Source organism: Ipomoea nil, unplaced genomic scaffold (assembly GCF_001879475.1).
Source record: "Ipomoea nil cultivar Tokyo-kokei standard unplaced genomic scaffold, Asagao_1.1 scaffold1932, whole genome shotgun sequence".
In the NCBI taxonomy this organism is placed as follows: Eukaryota; Viridiplantae; Streptophyta; class Magnoliopsida; order Solanales; family Convolvulaceae; genus Ipomoea; species Ipomoea nil.
Window position 1 is genome coordinate 1,954,300 of NW_017618360.1, and position 24,628 is coordinate 1,978,927.

General features: G+C 35.3%; 4 protein-coding genes across 4 annotated transcripts; 1 reads left to right on the plus strand and 3 right to left on the minus strand.

The window, feature by feature from the left end:
• Positions 1-2,342: 2,342 nt before the first annotated feature.
• On the plus strand, positions 2,343-4,368 carry LOC109194004 (remorin-like). The gene is made up of 5 exons (XM_019344840.1): positions 2,343-2,740; positions 3,315-3,371; positions 3,461-3,548; positions 3,738-3,819; positions 3,929-4,368. The coding sequence occupies exons 1-5, from the start codon at positions 2,515-2,517 to the stop codon at positions 4,121-4,123; spliced, it is 648 nt and encodes a 215-aa protein (XP_019200385.1). The 5' UTR covers positions 2,343-2,514; the 3' UTR covers positions 4,124-4,368.
• Positions 4,369-4,513: 145 nt separating this feature from the next.
• LOC109194002 (transcription factor LAF1-like) lies at positions 4,514-8,158 on the minus strand. Its single transcript, XM_019344838.1, has 3 exons — positions 7,948-8,158; positions 6,306-6,435; positions 4,514-5,319 (listed from the first exon to the last, which is right to left on the minus strand). The coding sequence occupies exons 1-3, from the start codon at positions 8,084-8,086 to the stop codon at positions 4,719-4,721; spliced, it is 870 nt and encodes a 289-aa protein (XP_019200383.1). The 5' UTR covers positions 8,087-8,158; the 3' UTR covers positions 4,514-4,718.
• Positions 8,159-15,642: 7,484 nt separating this feature from the next.
• LOC109194005 (pre-mRNA cleavage factor Im 25 kDa subunit 2) lies at positions 15,643-18,633 on the minus strand. Its single transcript, XM_019344841.1, has 7 exons — positions 18,387-18,633; positions 18,087-18,132; positions 17,359-17,452; positions 17,125-17,198; positions 16,611-16,697; positions 16,404-16,514; positions 15,643-16,200 (listed from the first exon to the last, which is right to left on the minus strand). Exons 1-7 carry the CDS (start codon positions 18,503-18,505, stop codon positions 16,129-16,131), a joined length of 603 nt encoding a protein of 200 aa, XP_019200386.1. The 5' UTR covers positions 18,506-18,633; the 3' UTR covers positions 15,643-16,128.
• A 3,574-nt stretch (positions 18,634-22,207) lies between these two features.
• LOC109193840 (WD repeat-containing protein RUP2-like) lies at positions 22,208-23,675 on the minus strand. The gene has a single exon (XM_019344668.1). It carries the CDS (start codon positions 23,522-23,524, stop codon positions 22,367-22,369), a length of 1,158 nt encoding a protein of 385 aa, XP_019200213.1. The 5' UTR covers positions 23,525-23,675; the 3' UTR covers positions 22,208-22,366.
• Positions 23,676-24,628: the final 953 nt, after the last annotated feature.

A 24,628-nucleotide genomic window follows, 5' to 3' on the forward strand; every position in this document is an offset into this window, starting at 1 on the left:
TTAGGGAATAATTCCAATTTCTGTTGGCGCAGTATCCTGACAGCATAGGAATTAATTTGTGGCGAGGTTCAGCGCAGAATTGGGGATGGAAAATCAACTCTTATTTGGGACCATCCATGGCTCCAGGATGAGCAGAATCCGATGATAAATACTGAAAAACCGCCCCAATTGGCTCAGCCGACTGTGATGGAATAATGGATCAGGAAACTGGGACCTGGGATCACGCTATTCTCACAGATATTTTTATTCAACTAATGTGACATGAATATTAAAGATACCCGAATCACCAGATTATGAAGATATGTGGTATTGACATGGGGACCCTAAAGGTATTTACTCAGTAAAGAGTGGATACAAACGGGTTGTTGGAAACTATGTTGAGACAACAGGCACCTTTGATAAATGGCTCAAGTTATGGAGACTCAAGATCCCCCAAAATGGAAGATTTTTTTATGAAGAGCTTTTTAAGTGATATACTTCCCACTACAAAGAACCTGATTATAAAGAGAATGGAGGTTGATCCTACTTGTGCCATGTTGGGATCATGCATGAGGATACTATGCACTCTCTAGTCAGATGTGATTATGCAAGGGCCATTTGGACTCCATCCCACCTTCCAATCCCCAATAGTGTGACAGATATTTTTCATACTTGGTTTAGTGATTAATTAATTTTCTAGATGATAATGGGATTATCTATGTAGCTGCGCTTCTATACTATATATGGCGAGCAAGGAATGAGGCTGTATGGGATGCTTGTTTACCGAGACCACGAAAAATTATTGATGCAGCCACCTTAGACGTACATACATGGCGATAGGTACACCCCGATCGAAATCATCTTATGGCCGAACATACTGGTGGACCGAACGCCACAACTATGGCCCCAACCCAGGATATCACTGCCACACTGCCCGGTGCTACGATCGCCGCCCCAACTGCACCACGAAGCGACACTACTGCTATTTTACCGAACCGGAGCGAGCAGCCTCACGTACGGTCAGACCCCAGTTTGGCCCTACTGCAACACGGAATCGGTGCTACTTCGACGCCGCTTTTTGTCACGAGACAAGCAGGGCAGCCGTTGGGGCGATTCTCCTCGACGGACAAGGAAGGTATATCTCAGCTCTCTCTGCACCTATGCTGGACTGCTTCTCCCCGCTTATGGCAGAGGCATTCACATGCAAAGAAATCTGGTCATGGTTATGGGAACGTGGGGAACGATCTGCCGAGCTTTCCACGGACTGCTTAACACTTCAACAGTATCTATCATCTACGACTATTTCGCCTTGTTCGTGTGTTGGCTATGCTATTGATAACTGCAGAGTTCGTATAACTTCTTTTGATTATTGTTCACTTAAATTTGTTCCTAGATCAGATAATTACTTAGCTCATACTTTAGCATCTACTACTTTTATTCAGTCATAGTTGGCTTGACCAACGAATAGTAAGTAGGACTGATAAAATGGGACAGAAGAAGCAGTATTTAAAGAGAATTGCCTACATGAATAATTCAGTTAGTTTTTGAGTAACAAATTGTGAACAAAGACGTAAGATCAAAGTTGAGAGTTTCACCGTCTTACCATCTAAAATCTTATTAGACTTAGGGGTGTAAACGAGCCGAGCCGAGCTTGACAATTTTCGAGCTGCTTGATTGTTCGAGCTCGAGCTCTAACCCAATTTTGAAATCGAGCTCGAGCTTGAATTTTTTAATTATTATTTTTATATATATTATAATATTATAATTATATTATGTTATATTATATATTATAAATATTATATATTATATGACTCGCAAGCGACTCGACGAGCCACGAGCCTAGAATATCTAGGCTCGGCTCGAGCTCGATTATTAAACGAACTATTCGAGTTCAATTTTGACTAAGTTCGAGCTAAGCTTTGACCGAGCCGCTCACGAATGGCTCTACTTATTTACAACCCTAGTTAGACTGAGATGTGAGAACTCTCAAGAAAAAGGATTTCTCGGACTAGTGTTTTTGGAGAGGTATTGAAATGGTAAGTTTTTTTTTTTTTTTTTTTTGAATGCTACTAGCTCTATTACATTGTACTATCTGTTCATATACTTTCTCAACCTACTGAAACACAAAGAGCTACATTGTAGTATCTGTTCATATACTTTCTCAACCTACTGAAACACAAAGAGCTAATAACGCCTCCACTAAAGTTCGAACTCACAACCTTCCAAATGGAAGTCCAACCCGGGTACCATTGAAATGGTAAGTTAAATAACAGTTACAGAGATATTATAAATTAGAAGCATGGTAGGTCCCACGGGCATATGTGTGCAAATCAGATCCAGCTATGCGGGATACTATCCACTCTGTACTCTCTTCATCTCAACTCGACTGTTACCTTCCTCAACTACTTATTATATCATCTCTCTCTCTCTCTCTCTCTCTCTGCTTTCTCCCTATCCTTGTCGATCTTCCTTCCATAATTCTCTTTCTTATTGTCAATTCCTCCTTTTTCTCAGTTCAATTAATTCTCTGTAGCCATGGCTGAGGTGGAACCCAAGCAGGTGGAGCCCGAGGAGCAGACCCCGCCGCCACCGGCTCCGGCTCCGGCGCCGGCGACGGAGCCCCAGCCCAACCCCGTTGAAGCTCCGAAAGTCGCAGCTGAAGAGAAAGCTGTCGTCGTGGCCGCTCCTCCTCCTCCTCCTGAAGAGGAAAAAGAGAAGGAGAAACCCGATGATTCCAAAGCTCTCGTCGTCGTTGAGAACAGTATATATATATATACTCTTCTTCCCCTGTTTTTTTTTTTTTTAATTATTTATATTTTTTATATATACGTACAATCGTAGTAGGTAAAAATTCGTACGTGCACAAACGTCTGTATGGTTAAAAAAAAAAAACTTTTTCGTTTCTGTTCCTTTGTCGGACATGGAAGATTCCTCGCCTGATTTGATGAAGTCATATGCGGAACTGAAAACGGTTTGGATGACAGGAACAGTTGAATGATTGTGTGGTTTTCTGATTATGGAATTAATGATGTTTTGCCCAGAATTGAGTAATTAATTTCGTTCCTGATTGCTAGGTGTGTCTGTGTGTTATTGCATCAAGATTCTCTTCCTCTCTTGCAGGAAAAAAAAAACATTTTTTTTTTTTGTATTTTTGGTCCTTTTCCCTTTTTTACTAAAACTAGGCTGTTGTTTGAACCTGGCTTTATTCAAGGAGACCAGTTTCCTTAATCTCTGCTATTTCAATTTTGAATCTTGTTAAAATTCAAAAAGCAATGTCCAGAAACACATACATAAATATGATCATTTATAGTGTTTGGAATCTTTGTCCCTTGCAGAAGCACCTGAGCCAGAACCCGTTGAGGAGAAAAAGGAGGGAGGATCTATTGATAGAGGTAATCACAATCCGCGGCTATGTTCCAATCCATTCATTATATACATCTCCAGTTCAATGATTCTAACTCGACACTTTAATCATTGACAGATGTAGTGCTTGCACGAGTGGCGACAGAGAAGAAGCATTCGCTAATCAAAGCGTGGGAAGAGAGTGAGAAATCAAAATCTGAGAACAAGTATGTCCTCCGTTTCTTGGTGGAATTGTGGATAGCATTTTTAAGAATAACATTTTGGTTTCTAGTTTGGACATTGGCTATTTCTCAGTTCAGATTTGATTTAGTATTATGTTTCTGTCTATGATTGTTTATGGGATTGAGATATGATGCGTTATGTGAACTAAACTGATGTTCTGAATTTGGTAACAGAGCTCAAAAGAAGCTATCTGAAGTTAGTTCATGGGAAAACAAGAAGAAAGCGAGCATAGAAGCTGAGCTCAAAAAGATTGAGGTGAAAAGTCTTCCTTCGTCGTTCTATAGTTCTATGAAACCCATGTTTGTTTGTGTTATTTTTGGATTTATTTTACAATTTTTACCTCGAACGTTTTATGCTCGAGTAGGAGAAATTGGAGGTACAGAAGGCAGAATATATTGAGAAAATGAAAAACAAGATTGCTATGCTCCACAAGGAAGCCGAGGAAAAGAGGGCTATGATTGAAGCTAAACGCGGAGAAGATCTTCTCAAGGCGGAGGAGTTGTCAGCAAAATACCGTGCCACTGGAACTGTTCCAACGAAAACTTGCGGGTGCTTCTGAAGCCTCGAGTTATCGTCAGGTCTATTTCGAAAACCATTGAAAAATTGTATTTGTAAAGTTCATGTCTTGGGGACTTATATGTTACCTAGAAGCAATGTGTGTGTAGAAACGATTGTTGTTCATTATTAATGTGTGCATAGTGATGTATTTGTGAGTATATATCAGATAAAACCGATATGCTATAATCTTAAAGAAACAAGTTTGAAAGACGTCTGTTGTCTCAAAAAGCTTTTAACTTTGTGAAATATTTTTCTCTTCAAGTGAGTTTGTCTGTCGTTACAATGGAAAAAAAAAACAGTTAATTTTGTTCTGTTCACTGAATCCGGTGTTTTTGAGGTTATCCTTAAAAACTGAGAATTGGCAATGGAAGTAAAAAAACATCGGATCTGCTTTGAAGAACATCATTAGATGTTGTGATTCAAATGTCTCAACTTATTACAAATGAAATGTGTTTTGACTTTGTACAAATTGACAGAACTCAGAAGAATAACTGCTAATTAGACCTTCTCTTACTGTGTTATTATTAGTTCCAATCTTAACCACTGACAGTGTAATTAGAAGTTATTCTTCTGAGGAATTGCTTCTGATAAACAAATCATATGTACAATATGCCATCATTTATGTCGAATCCTCCAGAGAAAAACTCGGGAAATCCAGAATCTGAAATCTGATCCTCGAACTTCAACTGTGGTTGGAACATGTCACCGGGCACTGGCTCAATGTTGTTGCTGTTATTATCATATGCAGCGGCTTCGTTATACAGTAAGCCTTGCATGAAATCGTCGTGAAACCCCGAATCATTGTACCCGAAAGTGTTCTTGGGAGGAACTGCGAGGCTCGGGTTCTGGAACTCCTGTCCATTGTTGAACTGATCTAGAGAAAGCCATTCAGCAAACAGTATCTTTGGGAAGATGCTTTTCTGAGTGTCTTTTGCAGAAGAGTCCATTTCTGGGACAGATTGATCTGTATCTGTCAAAGATCCTTCCATTTGCTCGAATGATTCCAACCCGGAATTCTGGGAACTCGATTTCAATGAATGGGGAGAAGAATCTCCATTTCCCATACTTGAGGATTCACCTTTAACCTGGGATTCAGTTTCCCCCATTCTTGCCACTTTCTTCTTGAGATAAGAGTGCCAGCAGTTCTTTATCTCATTATCTGTCCTTCCAGGCAAGTGCTGAGCAATTTGCGACCACCTGCCAATAAAATTAGCGTTGAGCATAATATGTATAAAATAATAAACGTACAGTCTCACTAAATTCAACTTGTATCAAATGAAAATGACAATTCGATCTCCAAACTCCAAAATCTTTGACAGAATCTCTCTGCAATGGAACATTTGCATTTGTCTATTTGACCTCCTCCAACATAAACCTTACCTTACTTTATCAACCTCTTCCCTGCCTATGTAATCCAGGAACCAAGTTGGTAAAATGTTACTAATATACTTTATTAAAGTAAAAACCTTAATAGTATCACCTACCAAAACTTATTGACTGCTCAATTAGGTAAACCCAAAGGGTAGTGATGAATGTAGTAAATAATACCAAAAGAGTTTACTTTGGTCTAAGTCTCACAGGATGAAACTAATTCAACTGATCTCGATCAGGAATAACTCTCTCAAGGACATTGCTAATTTTCTTTTTATGCATTGGTCTTGCTGGCGCGAGGCCGGTGCAGGGCCAAGTCCAACACTAGGTTGCTAGGGATTGTTAGGCGGAGGCTTGAAGGGCTAAGTCCAACCTTCTACCTCCCGAAAATGTGGCAATATAAGGAAATAAAATTGCTTCTTCACTACGAGCTATAGCTTTTGGCGTAGTGGTAAGCTCTTGATCCTAATTAACAAGTGGTATCAGAGTTAGGACCAGCAAGTGCTGGGAGGAATTTTTGGGCTCAGACTAGTGAAGGGTCAAAGTACAACACCAAGTGACTAGGTGGCCCTACAAGCTTGGAGAGTGTTGCTTAATGCTTACTTTCTTTCTTAGAGAGACGAGAGAATCTCGCAATCACTACCCGAGAGTATGTATTGGGTAACTCTTGCCCCCAACCACTACCCGAGGATATACACGGGGCAAACGCTGTCGGCAAATGACAACAAGGAGGTAAAAACCCCTTCCTTGCTTGCTTTGTTTCTTGTGAAGTAATGCAACATAAGAGGAAGAAGCTAGCAAAGGTTGCTTACTTGTTGCCTAACATGCCATGAAGGGTCAAGATTGTCTCTTCCTCCTGCAGGCTAAATGAACCACGCTTGAGTCCTGGCCTCAAGTAGTTAATCCACCTTAATCTGCAACTCTTTCCATTTCTCTTCAACCCTGCAATCAGATGAGAAGTCAACTGTCATACTGTTTGGAGATTCAACCTGTCTCAATCAATCCCTTTCTGCTGAATATCTCAGTCATGCCAGAAAATGTTATTCAAAACAGTTCAAAGCCACACACGTAATCCACCGCCTCTATTCTATTCTATTATTTTTCTCCTTCCCACTTTTACTCCTTCCTTGTTTACTTTCCAAGACAATCATCATGGTAACTCATTTTATCCAATCAGTCTGCTACTTTATCTGTTCTTGAACCTCAAAATCAGATGTGGTCTTCATAAAAGCATTGATAACAAAGTTTGTTTCATACATAGTTGTAACTAAACAATTGGATAAAAAGGGTGGGGTAAGGGAATGACATTTTAACCTCTAAATTGTATTGATGGTTCATAATTAGTGAGAACCAATCTTAACCTGCGAACTGCGAACTTGTGAAGGATTATACCACACTTACTACATGATTGCACCGCAAAGTCCTTCAAGCATGTCTGGGAGCCGTAACAGTGCAATCATATAGTAGTTGTAATGCAATCTTTCACAAGTTCGCAATTTGCAGGTTAATGTTGATTTTCAACTGATTAGAAATCTTATATTGATATGGCCCTGTTTGGTAAAATAGTTAGACTATAGGCCAATTTTGGCTTATTTGATCGCTATTAGCTCTTTAACTTGGTTAAAAAAATCAATATAAGTGTTTGGTTAATTAGCTTTTTGTAACTTCAAAATGCTAAAATTCAAAAAGCTACTCAAAGCAACTTTTTCAATTAGTTTTTTTGATAAAAAGAAACTATACCAAATAGCTATCAACTAACATCTAATTTACCAAACACCTTTCTACAATTAGCTAATGTTATCAGCTAGTTATACCCTCTTAATTAACCCAATCAGCTAACAGCTAACAACCATTTACCAAACAAGACCATAGTTTATTTTTCTTCTCAATTATAAGTGTATCCACATTTTCTTCCTCAACTATCCTTAAAGTGAATAATTTTACCTAAAACCATTAAATATCAAAAGTAATTATATGTAACTCTAAAATTTGAAGGTTTTTTTTTGGTAATTATAAACTATCATCCCCTTAATTATCTTCCCAACCATCGAAATAACTTGCCCTCTGGCTTTTTAAAATTACATAAAAAGTTTTTCAAATTTTAAAGTTCTAAATTACTAAATCGATATTTAGCAGTTCTATAAAGTGTCAAGTAAAATAGAATATATCACTATAATTCATAGGTCAAAAATATCATTCTCCTTAAAAATAATAATAATAATAATAATAAAAATCTTACGTTTGGTGCTATCTTCTGCATTTCAATATTTGGTATGATCAGCTGAAATTTGAGAGATTTCTAAGCTGGAAAAGAGTATGAAATGACACTATCTTGATCCTTCAATATTATAACTAGCTAGCTTCTATATATATAACATGGCAAACTCTAGTTCTGATGCATGGTGAAGAATATGAAGAGTTGAGATGAGAGAATTGAAGATGAAGTAAAATTACCAGCATTGATGGGCACAGAGCTCCAGCAGCCATGTCCATGCTGGAGAATATAGCTCCTAAGCTTCTGATCCTCATCAGGAGACCACAACCCCTTCTTGTGCTTCTGTTTTGGCTTATTCTCTGCAGGCTTGCACCCCATATTCAAGACTGGGAGAGAGAGAGAGAATTATCAGAGGCTTTTTGCTTTTAATTTGCCTGATAGAGAGAGAGAGAGAGAGAAGACTTGATGATGAGATGAGCCGACTTGGGTTTTTAAAGAGTGGATTAGCTAAGACTATTTACTGAGTTTTCTTAGCTATCCATCACGTCATCCCGTCAGTTCTCAAGTTTCCACCCGTTCTACAGGCTGTTCGGTCAAAATTTTTTAATGACTCTCCAAGTTTCCAGTGTAATTTAAACCCCACAATACTGTTAAAGGTTAACTTTAAGGTAATCGGTCGATTGAACTAACTGAGCTAACCTCGCGGGATATTTAGTGAATTTCAGTAAAGAAAACAACAGAAGAAAGAAGCTAAGCAGGAAATTAATAAAACTTAAGATTAACCCCCACTTTCCCAACATAAAGGGTGGGAGGTGAAACTGAAGAATAAAGAATTATTAAGGTTTGTACAAGCTAAGGATGGCATTGACTAGGATTTAACAAACAGGCTAAGAGAATATATTATATTAAAGCATTGTTTGAGAATTCCCAGAGAATCCTTTGGGAGACAGCAGCGCTAGAGACAACACTCCTTGGATTGTGTCATTCATCAGGCTTACACCTACTCCATATACCCACCACCCCACTGTTTCTTCATCAGGCGGCTTTAATTTGCATTTCAAGCTCTGGATATATGGGCATTATATTATCATCATCTTTTTTGTTTGTTTATGTGTGCAAAGTTGAGCCTTTAATATTGTACATGAGTTAATAATTAATGCCAAGTTTAGTTATCCATTAAGCTAAGCTGATCTTTTCAAATTTACTCTGAGATAAGTCCCGTTTTGTGACCTTAACCAATAAATTAAAGGATCATATCACAAAAGATAAAACAATTTAGGTTGTTCATGACTCAAACTAAGAGGGCTAATAGGCTGCTTCCACCGAGAGTCAAATTTAGAACTTTATGATTATTATCAAGTTAAAACGGCTGTAAATTGCCATAGATGCAGAAGATTCAGACTAGTTTAGGGGGAGTGGATCTGTACGTGTAATTATTCCCTTGTATTAGCCGACGTGTTTGACATTGTTTGAGTGTTAAACCTTAAACACCTCTACATTATTGGTGCATTTTCATCCTTAATCACCTAATTTCTGACTCTTATATTTTATGGAGTAAGGTTTAGGTATGTTTTACATGACTTTTAAGTTTTAAGTTAATATATATATTCTCTAAACACCGTTGCTTAGTACGTTTTGCTTCTTATTGTGTTTAGATGGACATATGATTTATGAAGAGATGGGAGTATAATTTTCAATTTTCACATGTATAAGAAAATCTCAAGTCCCCCCCCCCCCCCCCCCCCAAAGAAATGGTCGAGTGAGAATATCATGATTCTCATACTTGAAGGTCACAAGTTCAGTTCTTATCAACACTCTCTCAGTCGAGTTTGTTACATTGTGAGTTTCAATTCCCTTGTCATCTTCATAGTGCAAAGATTAGAGTGAGTTAAGTCTCAACAACTCTAACTGCGGTAGAGCTGAGTGAGATTCGGTTATTGTTAATGACAAAATTTGAAGTTAGACTCCTAGAACCCTATTCACTAAAACACATCCGGTTACTTACCTTATCCGCAAGGCCCTAAAAGCCGCGCAAGTAGGAGTCCTCAATGTTGGAACTTGGAGTTTGATCTTGCTCCCGTTTTTATTATCATTTTCTCATAAATTACATTTTGATCTAAAAGAAATATATTAATAACATTTCGATCTTATTTATATATTCTTGTATTTGATTGGATGAACAAGACAAGAAGCAATCAATGGATTGAGGTATGAATCAAACTTTGAATTTTCTTCTAGAACTCGAAAAGCAGCTCGGGGGAAAGCTTCTAACGTATATATATATTAATTAAGTTAAAAATCCGTTGACTGAAATTTATATATTCTGTTAAATTATTGGTAGAAATAAAAATAAATCCCAGTGGAAATTCCACGATCTTTATTTTTTATTTGTACATATTGTATATTGTGTATGAACCAACAGCATTAGGTCAAATTGTCAACCCCATTTACTAATGGTTGTAAAAACATTAAAAATAAAATTAATTAACATTACACAATAATAAAATGACAACTGTTTGGGGAAAATGTGAAAATAGAGTAGCAAAGTAGTTGAATGTGAAATTGAATAAGAAAATAAGAAGAAGAAAAAAGCTGAAGATATTATTTTCCGAATTGAATCTTAATTAGTTTTAAAGAAATGCTGGTAAAACCCTCAAAGGAGTAATTGAATAGTGGGTGAAATATGATTATCATATTTATAGATTGAGTTCGATTTTTGTCAATATTTTGATTAGAGTTACACGTACGTGTTAATTAATAACAACTCTTTATCAAGTCTACTAATTAGAATAATGTCTTCATTCCCCGTTCGAACCCTATCACAAACAATTTAGAAATGAGCCCGCCCGTTGGGGTTGAGGTTGCCCTCCTTGTACACGGGATGGTACAATTTGATGTGGGATTTGGGACTTAGCGTAGTTGGTTTGTTGTTATGACTAAAGGCAGCAATATGTGGTGCGAAGCTGGGATCACCTATGTTTTAAAAAAAAGTTTGAAATCTGAATTATAAATAAATAAAGAATATCATCCATTAACGTTGATTCGTTGGTGAAGAAGCATGCATATGGTTGGTTGGAAGGATGAATATAAAATTAAGTAGGATTTGGAGGTATAGAATTATATCACCTAATCATTTGGCGGTTCTGATTTCTTTTGATTTCCACGAAGTAAATGTGTTTATTAATTATTATTGCAAGAATCGCGTGTAGAGGGATGCAAAATCATTAATCCACACTATAAAATTCTTTTTTTTTTTTTGGGATACAGGATACTTAAGGGTGTGTATTGGATAAACTTTACTCTTGTATAATAATTCACAAATTACACAAAATGGGTAAATCATACTAGAAAGACTTTAAGCAAAGAGTTCGGTCAAAAAGATGTTGATAAAAATTAAACTCGTAACATTTAAGTATGATACTAATCATGTTTCATCCACTCAACCACCCCTTTCGGAACTATAAAATTCAATGTTTGTCCTCCAAAAAAATAACATTTTTTTTGTTCTTATATTTATACACAATAATAGTTTCAATTTCTTAATCATTGACCTATTTTTCCATGAGTTAGCTAGTAATTTTAAATCTTTTTTAACGGATGGGCAGTTTGATGGTTCTATTCCTCAACGTGTTATACATTAATAGTTTAGAATTGTAAATTACAATTTTGTCTTTATAATGGCAAGAATCATGTGCAGAGGCTAGAGGAATGCAAAATGATTATTGACCTATTTTTTTTACGAGTAGGCTATTATGGACTTGTTTTTAACAAAGTGATAGTTTTGATTCATTGGCTTGTTAACGGAGACATAAGGCCATGTTTGGTTATCAGCTTATCCGTCATTTTTTAGCGGATTTGACCATCTTTAGCGGTTTGACTTTGTCAAACCGCTAAAGAAGACGTTTGGTTAATGGCTTTTTCACTTAGCGAATCGCTGTCCAATCCGCTAAAATTGACACGCTACTAGGAGCAGCGTTTAGCATTAGCTTTTCTCCATTTATTTTCTAAATCTCAATTTTGCCCTTGTTTCTCTTTTTTTTTTTTTTTTTTTTTTTTTTTTTTTACAATGACTTGCTGTATGCCTCATTCCATATATCTAAAATGCAACTTTGCATTCCTATAATTAAATTTAATAGCTATTTTCCCCCTTTATTTTTTTGAAAGCTAGCTATTTTTCCCTCTTTATTTAATTCTTAATTAAATTTAATATCATACAATTACATTTTTTTTTTTAATTTGGTGGCATACACTCACACTTATTTTATTCAATTTCAAATGTATTGCTCATTTGAATTAATAATTTTTATATAGTTATAATTATTATAATATTATTACCAATAATAATAAAAAAAATTACACTAATGTCCTTATGGGTCATTTTACATGTTAACCGCTATTCTAAACAGCTAATTTTACCAAACGTCTTTTTTACAAACCGCTGATACAATCTGCTGGTCAAACCCACTAATCTAATCCGCTATTTATTAACCGCTAACACAATCCGCTAACGCTAATCGCTAACCACTGATTGCCAAACAAGGCCATAATGATTTAGAATTGTCAGACTTTTGGAGCAAGTTTGTTCTACATTGGTGGCAGATTGCAGGGACTTGATTGTTCAGTGTGACACTGATGCATAGGTATAATATGACATTGATGAACTTTATCAGTCTGTATTGGTTAGGGATCAAAATTGTTACCTTAGAGCATCCACAATGGTTGGGGAGAATTGAGAGATAATGTAAGAGTGATTAGAAAAGAAAACGTGGGAATGGGAGAAAAAAAAATCAAAACCAAAAAAAAAAACAAAAAATAAAAAATATAAAATATAAAAAGAAAAGTATGTCAGGCGCGCCTGACGCACAGCCTGGCACGTGCACTGCACGCGCACAGCATGTGATCTTTCTTTTTTATTTTTTTTCCTATGCTCCACATATTTGTAGAGTAATTCTTCCCACTATTCTTTCTTCTCCACACTAGTTATTCACCCCATTCAAAAGAAAGCATCTGACATTATTTCCACATTCTCCCCTTAGTGTGGATGCTCTTATAAACAATCATTAAAGGACTAAAATTGTTATTTTGTGTAAATATAGGGACAACAATATTGTTAGATAGAAGTCCAAGAATATCAAGCTGTCGGTTTAAATGAAAGTCAAATTATGATTGATCAAGAGATCGGCAATGCCTATCTTAGTATCTTTTGCTATAATTGATTGGGCTTCTACGTGGAAAAATTCCTTCCATTAGAAAAACATGTACTAAGAAATCATTAACTCCCACAAATTTGTGATACATACATGTAATTCAAGTCTTTTAATATGATTATTCTAATATTATATATATTTTTATTTACCAATTATTTGTGATTGAGTAAAAACTATAAAGTTTACAAAATTTAAAATAAAGCATTGAAATTCACATCTTTGTTTTTGTTTTTGTTTTTTTGTTTTTTTTTTAAATTACATTCTACATTTATATTTGTATAACATTAGATGAAGTTTTCAAAAAAAAAAAAAAATAGATGAAACTAATTTAATCAAGAAATTTTTGGCAAGAATTAATCATAATTACAACCCTAGCTAATTGATACCAGATGAAAACTGTAATAATTGTATTGAATAATGTGTTCACAAAAAGTACAGACAATAAGAATATATACAAGAGTCACATAATGACTGGGATAACGAATCATAAACTTACTCAATACATAGAATTCTAATAATATTTATATAAATACACTCTTTATATAAAAATAATTTCGGGCTGCAAATTGTACCTAGATGGTTTTAATTTGAATGTGAAATTCTTCCAAAATTTAAATCTAGTTTAGTACAGTGCGTCATTCTCCATTACTCATTATCAAGATATATAATTTATGGTCCCCTACGGCTCTCCAATATACAAACATTATTAAATGTCGTTTAACGTTTAATTATGTACTTAAGACTTTGCTTTTTTTTTTTTTTATGCCCGGGGCCATGAATTTTTCTATACAATTTGGGCTCAGGACTACAACAATTCATATTATAATTATTTATAGTAATGTATCCATGGCATGATGTAATACAGAGAGGGAAAATTCTAATTATGATTAAGAAAATGATTAGGGAAAAATGGAAAGTCGGTATGATTTATCCTAAGTAGCTAATTAAACAACAGACAGCTGTGTGTTAATGTATATATGGACGACAACGAGGAAGGAGAAGACCGTTTCCCCCGGTAAGGAAGAATATAAGACAGCTAAGAGGACAACAAGTGGAGGGTAGATTGGGAATAATAAATTAAAGCCAAATAAATTAGTGTAAATAACTTATTAGCATAAGCACATTTGGTAATCCATATTGCGTCAAATATGAGGGATGCATGACGTGATAATAGCCCAAGACATCTTCAAGGACATCACGCCATATTAAACCCCCTGGGCTCATAAATTCAAATTCAAGTTTACAGTGATGAAGAATGGCTTGAGGGATATTTCCATTGGAGGCGATTTAGAGCATCCACAATAGCCATAGTTTTTTAGGAGTTTTTGCAGGTGTAACTAAGAAAGATTGATGTGAGGAAAGGGAAAAAGAAAAAAGTGCAAAACAAATTTGCAAAAAAAAAAAAAAAAAAAAAAAGCTTCATATTAATGTGCCCGGTTGGGCGCTGTGGTTGCGCTTCACACGACCTGAGCGTGACTTATTTTTTTCTTGGTGGGTCCTATAAGTCTGATAAAACCCAGGTTTTGCAGTAAAACCATTACACTCTCTCTTCCGCGTATGCTTAAAAACCTACAAGAACCTTATAAAATCTACTATTGTGGATGTCCTTAAAGAATGATAACACGGAATATTCTATTTAATTTTGCCATTACATTTAATTGTCTAAATAAATGTAATAATAGAGGTGTAATAATTATAATGCCTAGCCTTAAGTGGATTATTAATAATATATTTCTATACAAAAAAATCTTTTTTTATGATAATGATAATAATAATAATAATGGTTTACAATTTAAAATTACCCACAAGGTACTCATTAGTTATCTTTGATTGATTTATTTAATTATAACCAATTTGCAGTATAAAAATGTCTCAAAATAAAAAAGGAAAATTATAAAGAATTATGACAAACGCAGCAGCAAGCTGATGACCACGTATACGCACATATATGCATATATGTATTTATTTATTTTTTGACAAATGCATATATGTATTTTATATTTTGTTTATTATTCATTTTGATTTCAATTTTTATTTATTACCACACAAAGAAATTAAATTTACTTCAAATTAAAATTTATTCCAACTATTACAATTTTAATTCCAATGTGAAACGCCCGTATCATGTCCTCATCCATTTTGAACATATGACGATGAACCGATTATAAAAACAAAAACCTTTGGAAAACATAAAACTACGTGTTAAGGGGTAGCTTTTATCTCACATCATCCATGCATCCACTGGCCACTATACTATTACTCTTTTACCATCTCAAAATCATGCATGCATCTTTCATGACAACACCGGCTAAAAACCTTTGACTAAACCACACTCGTTGACCAACAAAGAATCACATATTAAGGATAATCTTAGCCAATGTTAATCTGCACCCAACAAAGTTAATTTAGCTTGATAACCACAAGATTTCAAGTTTGACTCCTAATAAAAACAGTCTGTTTACATCCTTGTAATCCTTTAACAACTAATGTTACAGGATGAAATTAACCCATCCTTGTAATCCTTTAACAACTAATGTTACAAGATAAAATTTACCCAGTTCGGCAGTACATATCCTCAGATAGTGACTACGATAAAATTTACCCAGTACGGGCAGTACATATCCTCAGTTAGTGACTACGAATTTTCTTCTGTCACCCAAAATAAAATAACAGATTAAATCTCCAGACAGGTAATGTGTTGGTAAAAACATGCAAATCTTAGGTAGCTTTGATCTAAAACAAAAAACATTCTTGAATTGATAAATCACTGCTAAATACACAAATTGCTGTCTTTTGGAAACTTACATCCTAAACATGTCAAGCATTTCACCAACTCAGCCGCAAGAGTCATTCAAAACCTACAGATATTTTGCAATTTAATCACGACGACTACATGTGTTAAGACTTCTACCCCCATCTAGTATGATGTGCCCCAAAAAAAATACAAATAAAATAAGTTACATGTCTACAACAGATGAACCCTGTCTTCAAAATTACACCATCCAAATATCAGCAGCAATATCATCCATCATAAATAAAACATAAAAAGACCTAAATTCATGCATGTTTTGCGGTTTCACTTCAATGTCTAAGTAGAAAAGAGGGGTTTTGTGTCTCGAGTGTTTGTTCTAGTATCTTCAAATTGGACCTATACCCGGTTAATTTGATGTCCTCTATGTTCTGCATGGGCATGAGTTCTTGGATGTCATGAAACTATGGATGGATCATGTTGAACTGGAACCGAGACAGCTGCTGTGGAATTGTGGATATGACAGGTCCATATCTCTGTCACCAATCGAAAGAAGAACGTGTAAGTACACAGTGCAGTGAGCTAAGCCGAGGATTTGCAAAGGTTAAGCACTTGTTTAGAGGAGAGCAGTTCCGTCATAAGGAGAATGTCACTTCTCTCCCAGAGACAACTTATAAGTATGCAGAAGGGTATAACAAGCTATGAGCAAGATGAGGAAACTCCGATATATTGATAATACCTGAACATTGTCATAGAGTTCAAACAATGGCACAGCAAGAAGTTTCAAGTTTTTGGGGACAGCAAAGTACTCTCTCTCAGACAGATGAACCAGGAAGAGCTTTTTGCACTCCTACATTACCATCAAAGAACAATAAGAAATGTTGAAAATTTGAAAATGAGACCAAAGTTCCTAATCACCATTATAGTAAGCTTGACTGAACAATACCTTAGGTTTTGTTATGTGTGGGGGGCAATATGGATACATGATTGTTTCAAAATTTGGCCTCCACCAGATGGCCACACATTCTCCAATCTGCACTTGTTTCACAAATAAATTCATCAAGGAAGCAACAATTACAATAGGGGAATTACTGATTGATCATTGATGAATTCGTAACAATCCATGTCAATTAATAAGTTGCCCAGTTTGGATTGATTAAAATTTGGTTTACAAAACAACCAGAAGAATGAACTTAATTGTAAAACATAGTATGGAAACAAACTAAAGAAAATATTCCGTTCCACTCTATTCCTTGCATTGAAGTTAAAATGTAATAGAATCAAATTCAAGCACAGTATGATTCATCTAAAACCCCGTTACCTTCTAGTGGGCTAATTTATTTTTCATTTATAACTCCTAAAATTTCTAAATTAAATTCAAGGACCAAACCAAAAGCTAGCTCATTCTCACAAGTGCTGCCAAGAAAAGGAGTAAATAATATAATGTGTTAACAATTTACCTGCCAATCTGGCTGAACAGCGGAATTATTAGCTGCAAGTTTGCTGGAGAGTTTCCTTTTCAACCCCTCAATTTCTGTAGAAGATTTTATACAAATCACTCAATCAGAACAATGAGCACTATAGTAAGCAAAGTTGAGGAAAGCCTTAATGCGAAAATGATAGTTTTTAGAAACAAAATGTGCAGGATGTGGCAATAACAAGAAAGAAAAAGGTAAAAGGCAAAAAATTCATACCATTCTCTCCAGGCTTCAAGCGCCCACCAGGAAGTTTGCAAAAAGTGTTCCCAATTTGAAGAAGAAGAATATGAGGATGATTATGCTCTTGTACCTGTAGGTTACAAACCACACAGTTAGCATTCACTATCTAATCTAACCATATGAAGCAATTGATAATACCTATCTAACCATCATACATCAATGAAGAAAATAAAATTTTATCTAGACAAGGGAAACCATGCCTCATTCACACTAGCAAAGAAAAGAACTAAAGAAAGGAATTTCTCAAAATGTAATCCACATAACAAAATGATAACACCTTACCCTGGAAACAGAGTGAACCCTAAGGAAAGATGACACAAGAATGTGTAGTGGATGACAATAAGTTCCCCTCAGAAAATTTTCTTCTTGAGAGATAACTAATCTCTAACAGAAGCTAATATTTAAAAAACATGCAATTTGCACATTTGCATCACTACAATTCTGTCCCATGCTAAAGAATCTAGCAAAATGGACCAAAAATCACACATTTTTGGAAAGTTCAAGCAGTCCACATGAAATGTAACAATTTTGGCACTAAGTTGCCTAAGATATGAGTACACATCAAGCCTTAGCAGCATAAATTCAGAGAATAAGTGAAAGATCCAAGTCAAAAGATCAGTGCTTGGATACCATTGAGGCATAATTAGCCGTCTAAAGCAGCAAAGATAGAGCAACTATGTGACTATTAAAAAAATAAAACATACCAACAAAATTCCTTCAACACTAGTCCTCATTCCCTCCTTCATGTAACTGCAGATCATAACCAACAATCAATTAGCAATATCAACCTTACAAATTACAACTTTAACTAGAAAAAAAAATTGCAAAAAAAGGAATCATAACAGTATGCATTTCCATTTGGTTTTACAAACTTAAGCTCATAAGGTTTATCTAGGGTTTTTCATGAAATGCCATCTCTCGGAAATTACTTAAACTTTTTAAAAAATTGATAAGATAAATGAAAGAGAGAAACATAAAAGGCATGGAAAATAGGAAAAACTTACTTGACTTTCATGCGAGCAAGGCGATCGGCGACGGAGGTGTCCTTTTCCATCTTCGGCTCTTTGGTGCCGAAGCTGTAGCTGGCTAGAGGATATGTGTTCACCACCGGCGACGTTATCATCTCTGCTAACTCTCCCCTTTTTCTCCGTAGACCGGCGAGATTTTCAGCTGATTTCTCTTTCTATAATTCCGATGTGGCCGGAGAGGACCCAAGAGGAAGAGGAGCGTCTCAGAGCAAATATTTTCTCCCTTTAATATGCAAAGCAATTAAATATTGAAATTGGGCCTCTTTTGATGAAATAGTGGGCTGCTCATTTCATCATTGAATTATTGGGCTGATCCATTACCGCAAATTATGCTGTGCAACCGAATGCACCTTGCAAGGTGCATACGGTTGCAAAACGGCGCCGTTTTGGTTAAAAAAACGCGCGTCCCACTTAAAGAAGAAATCAGGTTCGATTCCCGGCAATAGCATTTTTATATATCCAGAAATTCATAACTATATAACCACAATTTCATAATTATATATCCACAATTTCATAACTATATATCCACAGTGAATGAATGAAGTAAAAATCCACAATGAATGAATGAAGAAGTAAAAATCCACAATGAATGAATGAATGAAGTAAAAATCCACAATGAATGAACTAAATATCCACAATATATGATTGAACTAAATATCCACAATGAATGAACTAAATATCCATAAATTCATAACTATATAACCACAATTTCATAACTATATATCCACAATTTCATAACTATATATCCACAGTGAATGAATGAAGTAAAAATCAAACAATGAATGAATGAATGAAGTAAAAATCCACAATGAATGAATGAATGAAGTAAAAATCCACAATGAATGAACTAAATATCCACAATATATGATTGAACTAAATATCCACAATGAATGAACTAAATATCCATAAATTCATAACTATATAACCACAATTTCATAACTATATATCCACAATTTCATAACTATATATCCACAATAATGCTATTGCTGAGAGTCAAACCTGATTTTTTTTTTTAAGTGGGACGCGCGTTTTTAATCAAAACGACGTCGTTTTGAACCGTATGCACCATGCGCATGGTACATTCGGTTGCATAGCATAACTATTCATCCATTACCTAATCAGCCCAATCATATGATTATGGCAAATTATGCCCTGGACCCGTGTCCACATTGAATTGTGGACACGGGCCCAAAACGACGTCGTTTTTAAAAAAAAATGCGTCATTTAGTTATAAAAAAAATAAAAAATAAAAAATAAAAAAATAAAAAAAAATCGCGCGTGTTTTGTCGTTAACGGCGTTATTTTTTTTTTTTTTTGGATTATGAATGTACAGTTATGCCGTTATGAATGTACAGTTATGCCGTTATGAATATACAGTTATGCAATTATGAAATTATGAACACAGAGCTCTAACATTATGAACTTACAATTATGAACATATATAGTGATAAAATTATGACCATGGAGCTTTAAAATTGTGAATATAGAGCTTCGAAGATTATGAATGTACAGTTATGGAGTTATGAATGTACAGTTATAGAGTTATGAATCTACAGTTATGGAGTTATGAATCTACAGTTATGAGATTATGAATCTACAGTATGGAATTATGAATGTACAGTTATTGATCGAATTACGAACAAAGAGCTCTAATATTATGAACTTACAATTATGAACATATAGTGATAAAATTATGAACATAGAGCTCTAAAATTGTGAACATAGAGCTTCGAAAATTATGAATGTACAATTATGGAGTTATGAATGTACAGTTATGGAGTTATGAATGTACAGTTATAGAGTTATGAATGTACAGTTATAGAGTTATGAACGTACAGTTATGGAGTTATGAATGTATAGTTATTAACATATAGTAATAAAATTATGAACATATACTCTTACAATGAAGCGGACTGAAATTTAAAAAAAAAAACAAAAAAAAAAAAAAGGAGATAACAGTGCATAACGGCACTGTTACCCGTGTCCAGCAAGCATGCTGGACACGGGTCCAACGCATAACGATTGTATGATTATTACACAAGGAGGAATTTCAACAGTTATACAATGTGATTGGGTTCACATTGCATGATGGACCCAGATCCAAAATACTCAATTTACATATTGAATATTCACAATTTGAATTATGAACATTCAGTATGTAAATTGTGTATTTTTTGACTCAAATTCACCTTGCAAGGTGGACCCATGTCCACAAAATAATTTGCCAAGGAATTTGCTCATGGGTGGCTGCAAAAGCAATCGATGCGCAAATTATATCGTGTACCAAGGTCCAGTAGTCTATTCCACAACGACATTGCTTTCATCCAAAAATTTAAAGTTTAATGTTTAAAAACTAGACAATATATATTCAGTCAAAGTACTTATGAGGTCTTTATACTATAGTGTTTTGTTTAATTTAGTCATTCTACCTTAATTTTGTTCAATTTAGTCCATGTACTTTAAAAAGTGAAACAATTAAGGGCAATAGCTGATTTGTCGATATCATCTCTACGACGTCATCATACTTACATGCCAACTCATATATTATTTGAACACCTAACTTCTTGCATAGAGAATAATATATGAGTTGGCATGTAAGTATGATGACGTAGCATAGATGATGCCAACGCCACATCAGCTATTGTCCTTAATTGTTTTACTTTTTAAAGTACATGGACTAAATTGAACAAAATTAAGGTTGAATGACTAAATTGAGCAAAACACTATAATTCAAGGATCTCATAGGTACTTTGACCTATATATTCATAAACTCAAAACTTAATGTTCATAAATTAAACACTACAATATTCACTTTGTTACATGTTCATAACATGATTTAAATATGTTCAACAACTCAAATCTTAATATTCATAAACTAATATGTTAAAAAACTCAAAACTTATTATTTAGAAACACATTGAGCATGGTAAAATGCTATCGTACCTTGCAAGGTGAATCTTAGTCCAAGGTATATCATGGATTCACATTGAGATAAACTTCTTATATAATTTTTTTTTTTTTTTTAGTATATTGCATATTCATTTTTAATGTACTATAATTTTATTTTGACTTATAATACACTAAAAATGAATACACAAACCTAGTATACATTAAAAATAAACTTAGATGAAGATGCACATTGCAAGATGGACCATATAGTTGACAATATAATTTACCTGGCAAAAGGAGCAACTATGTAGGCCCTCATCTAATTTAAGTGGATAATTATAGCATTTCTTACACCAAATAGAAAGAGCAAAACCAAGTGAATTACATAAAGTAATAACTTGTTATTTTACATATAACACTATGTATATTTGTCATAGGACTAATATGAAATTATTAAAAATCGGGAAAAATTGAACATGTATATATTAACGGTGACAAAAGTTTACCATCTTATTGTGCAATAAAAGAAGATAACTCTTTATAGACTGAAATTATTAGACCCAAAAACTCATACTCAATACTACAACTTGATTGATTATCCAATTAAAAAACGTTTCGATTTAAACGTTTCGACCAGGACTATATGGTCTAATGGTACCCGAGTTGGACTTCCATTTGGAAGATTATGAGTTCAAGTCGTTATTGGTTCTTTGTGTTTCAGTAGGTTGAGAAAGTATATGAACAGATACTACAATGTAATAGAGCTAGTAACTTTCAAAAAAATTAAAAAAATCCTCTTCGAGACACAGATATATAAACTTTCATTGGTCTAACTAGTACCCAATATATCAAGTTCAAATTCCATTCTAGTGACGCATTAACTTTTTGTGCAGTCATTTAGTATTTAAAAAAATAATGTAATTCAAAGAAGTTCTGATTTAAACAATCAATTGATCAAAAAGGAATCATTCAATCGAGATTCCTCAAAAATCGCATTCATTTTCTTATTAATAATGTTGCGGTATATGCATAATAAGTTAATAACACCTGCTGTTGTGTAAAATCAGCTAAGCTAGCTTGTAAGTGACCGCCGCCTTCCGCCGTTTGCCGGCGAAAACTCTCAAAACTCCGTCGGAGCCGCCGGCGACAAGCGTGCAGTGATCGTCTCCCCTCTGCATCCAGCACACGGAACTAATGAACCCATTTTCGGACCCGGGTTGACCCGTGGCGGATTTGCACCCGTATACCCATATGGGCTCGCCCCACCTCGTATCGTACACGAAAACTTGGTTATTCTCCGACCCGCAACTGATCAATCCGCCGTTCTTCCACACCGATAAACCTACGAATCTGGTGGTGTTTATGTGGCCTTTGTATGTCCGGACGAGGTTGCGGTGGTCGGTGTCCCACATTTTGATGCAGCCGTCGACGCTCGATGTTAGGACCGTACGGCGGTCCAGGAATCTGGCGTATGTCACGGCCTTTAGATGGCCGTCGAGGATGAACAGCGGCTCCGCCGTGTTGCGGAGGTCGTAGGTGTAGGTTTTCCGGTCAGCGCAGCCGGCGGCGATGGAAGGGGCGAAGGGGCTGAACTGCACGCAGCAGACGGCGCTCCGCGCCTTGCTCGGCTGCACCGTCGCGAGACAGTTCCCGTTCGGGCAGCGCGGGTCCCACGTTTGCATGGTGCCGTCGTCGGAGCCGGACGCGCCGACGACGGAGTCGGAATGGGAGTAGTCCACGCTCCAGACGCGCCTGCCGCCGTGCTCGTCACGCTCGAAAACCGGGACTCTTCTCTCCAGGTCATACTCCATCACTACCCCGTCGTAGTCGCCCGACCCGAGAACCCGGCTGTTCCACCCCGGCTTCCATCTCAGGCTACTCAGCTTCGCCGGCGTGCAGATGTAATAATCGCATGCACTGCTATGATCAAGCGAAACGGCGTCGCTTCCTTCGTCCTGATCCCAAAAAGGATCAACCAGCGAGTTAACACTGTAAACCCTAATTTTCCGGGCTATTCCGCCGGTGGCCAAGAAGTTATCAGAAGGGTCAAACTCTAGAACCCCAAGAGCGTCGGAAACAGCTCCCACGGCGGAGGTGGGAGAAGAAACTACGGCGGAGATGCGAAAATCCCAGTCGCAGCGGGCTTTTTCTCCGTCGTCTTCTTCTTGCTGTATAGTTTGTGAGGTTTCTGCGGCGCTTGTAGGTGATGAAGAAAAGTTTTTCATTGCCCATATTGTTCCATATCAAGTGGTGATTGGAAAAATTAAGGAATTGGATTTTCTTGAGAGTTTTCGGCCAATGAAAGGTCCCTATAGATCCACTTAAGTGATATTATATTATATATGTCCATTTTGAAGCTTCAATTTTCCACTTATTTTTATTATAAATCCTATCTAAAAAATTATTGATTTTTTGTAATAAAATACTACACATGTCATAACTTTATTGTTGAAGTTTAATTTGAACTAAGATTTTTTTCATTATCTCCTACTCTATATATACACTACACTACATATGCAATGTGTGGTCTATTAATTATATTCCTTGTTTAATTTATATTTTAATGTATTTGAGATTTTTATCTTTCTCTATATATATATATATATATATATATATATATATATATATATATATATATATATATATATATGCATGCAATTGAAGGGTTAGTTTTAAGGTTGGTTTACTTTACTCTAATTTGTATTTTTTTAGGTTTTCATCATTTTCTATTATTTATAAGATTGACTCTTATATTAGAAAAAACTATCTAGAAATGTTAGTCATAACTTTTTGACGGAAATAATTGATATTAATACTAAAAAATTAGAATAGTGAACCTGAACCTAATGATTACATGGAGCATATAAATTGTATTGTGTATGTAATTCATTACAAAGAAAATAGTGTATGTATATATTCATTACAATGTTACGTTGTAGCTATTTATACAAAGACGGCCTCTAACGGACATGTTGGCTCACTCCATCCACACTGCCTAGGTGGTTGGCTCATAGACTTCTGTGCTAATTCAACATTCTTGGTTGAAACCCCTTTAGGGACGTAAATACCTTGGGTTGGATTCGAGATCTGATTGCTAGCTGAATTACACGTATAGTCTGATCTCTCTTTAACATGACATGCCCCTAAAATAGTCGATTATCAACCTTATAATTGTTTATATTAACTTACCAACAAACTCAATTTGTTGAGTTTCTATTATTTGTATTTCAAATATACAATTCAATATATTATCTTCCTTTCTCTAAAATAATAATAATAATAATAATAATAATAATAATAATAATAATAATAATAATAATAATAATAAT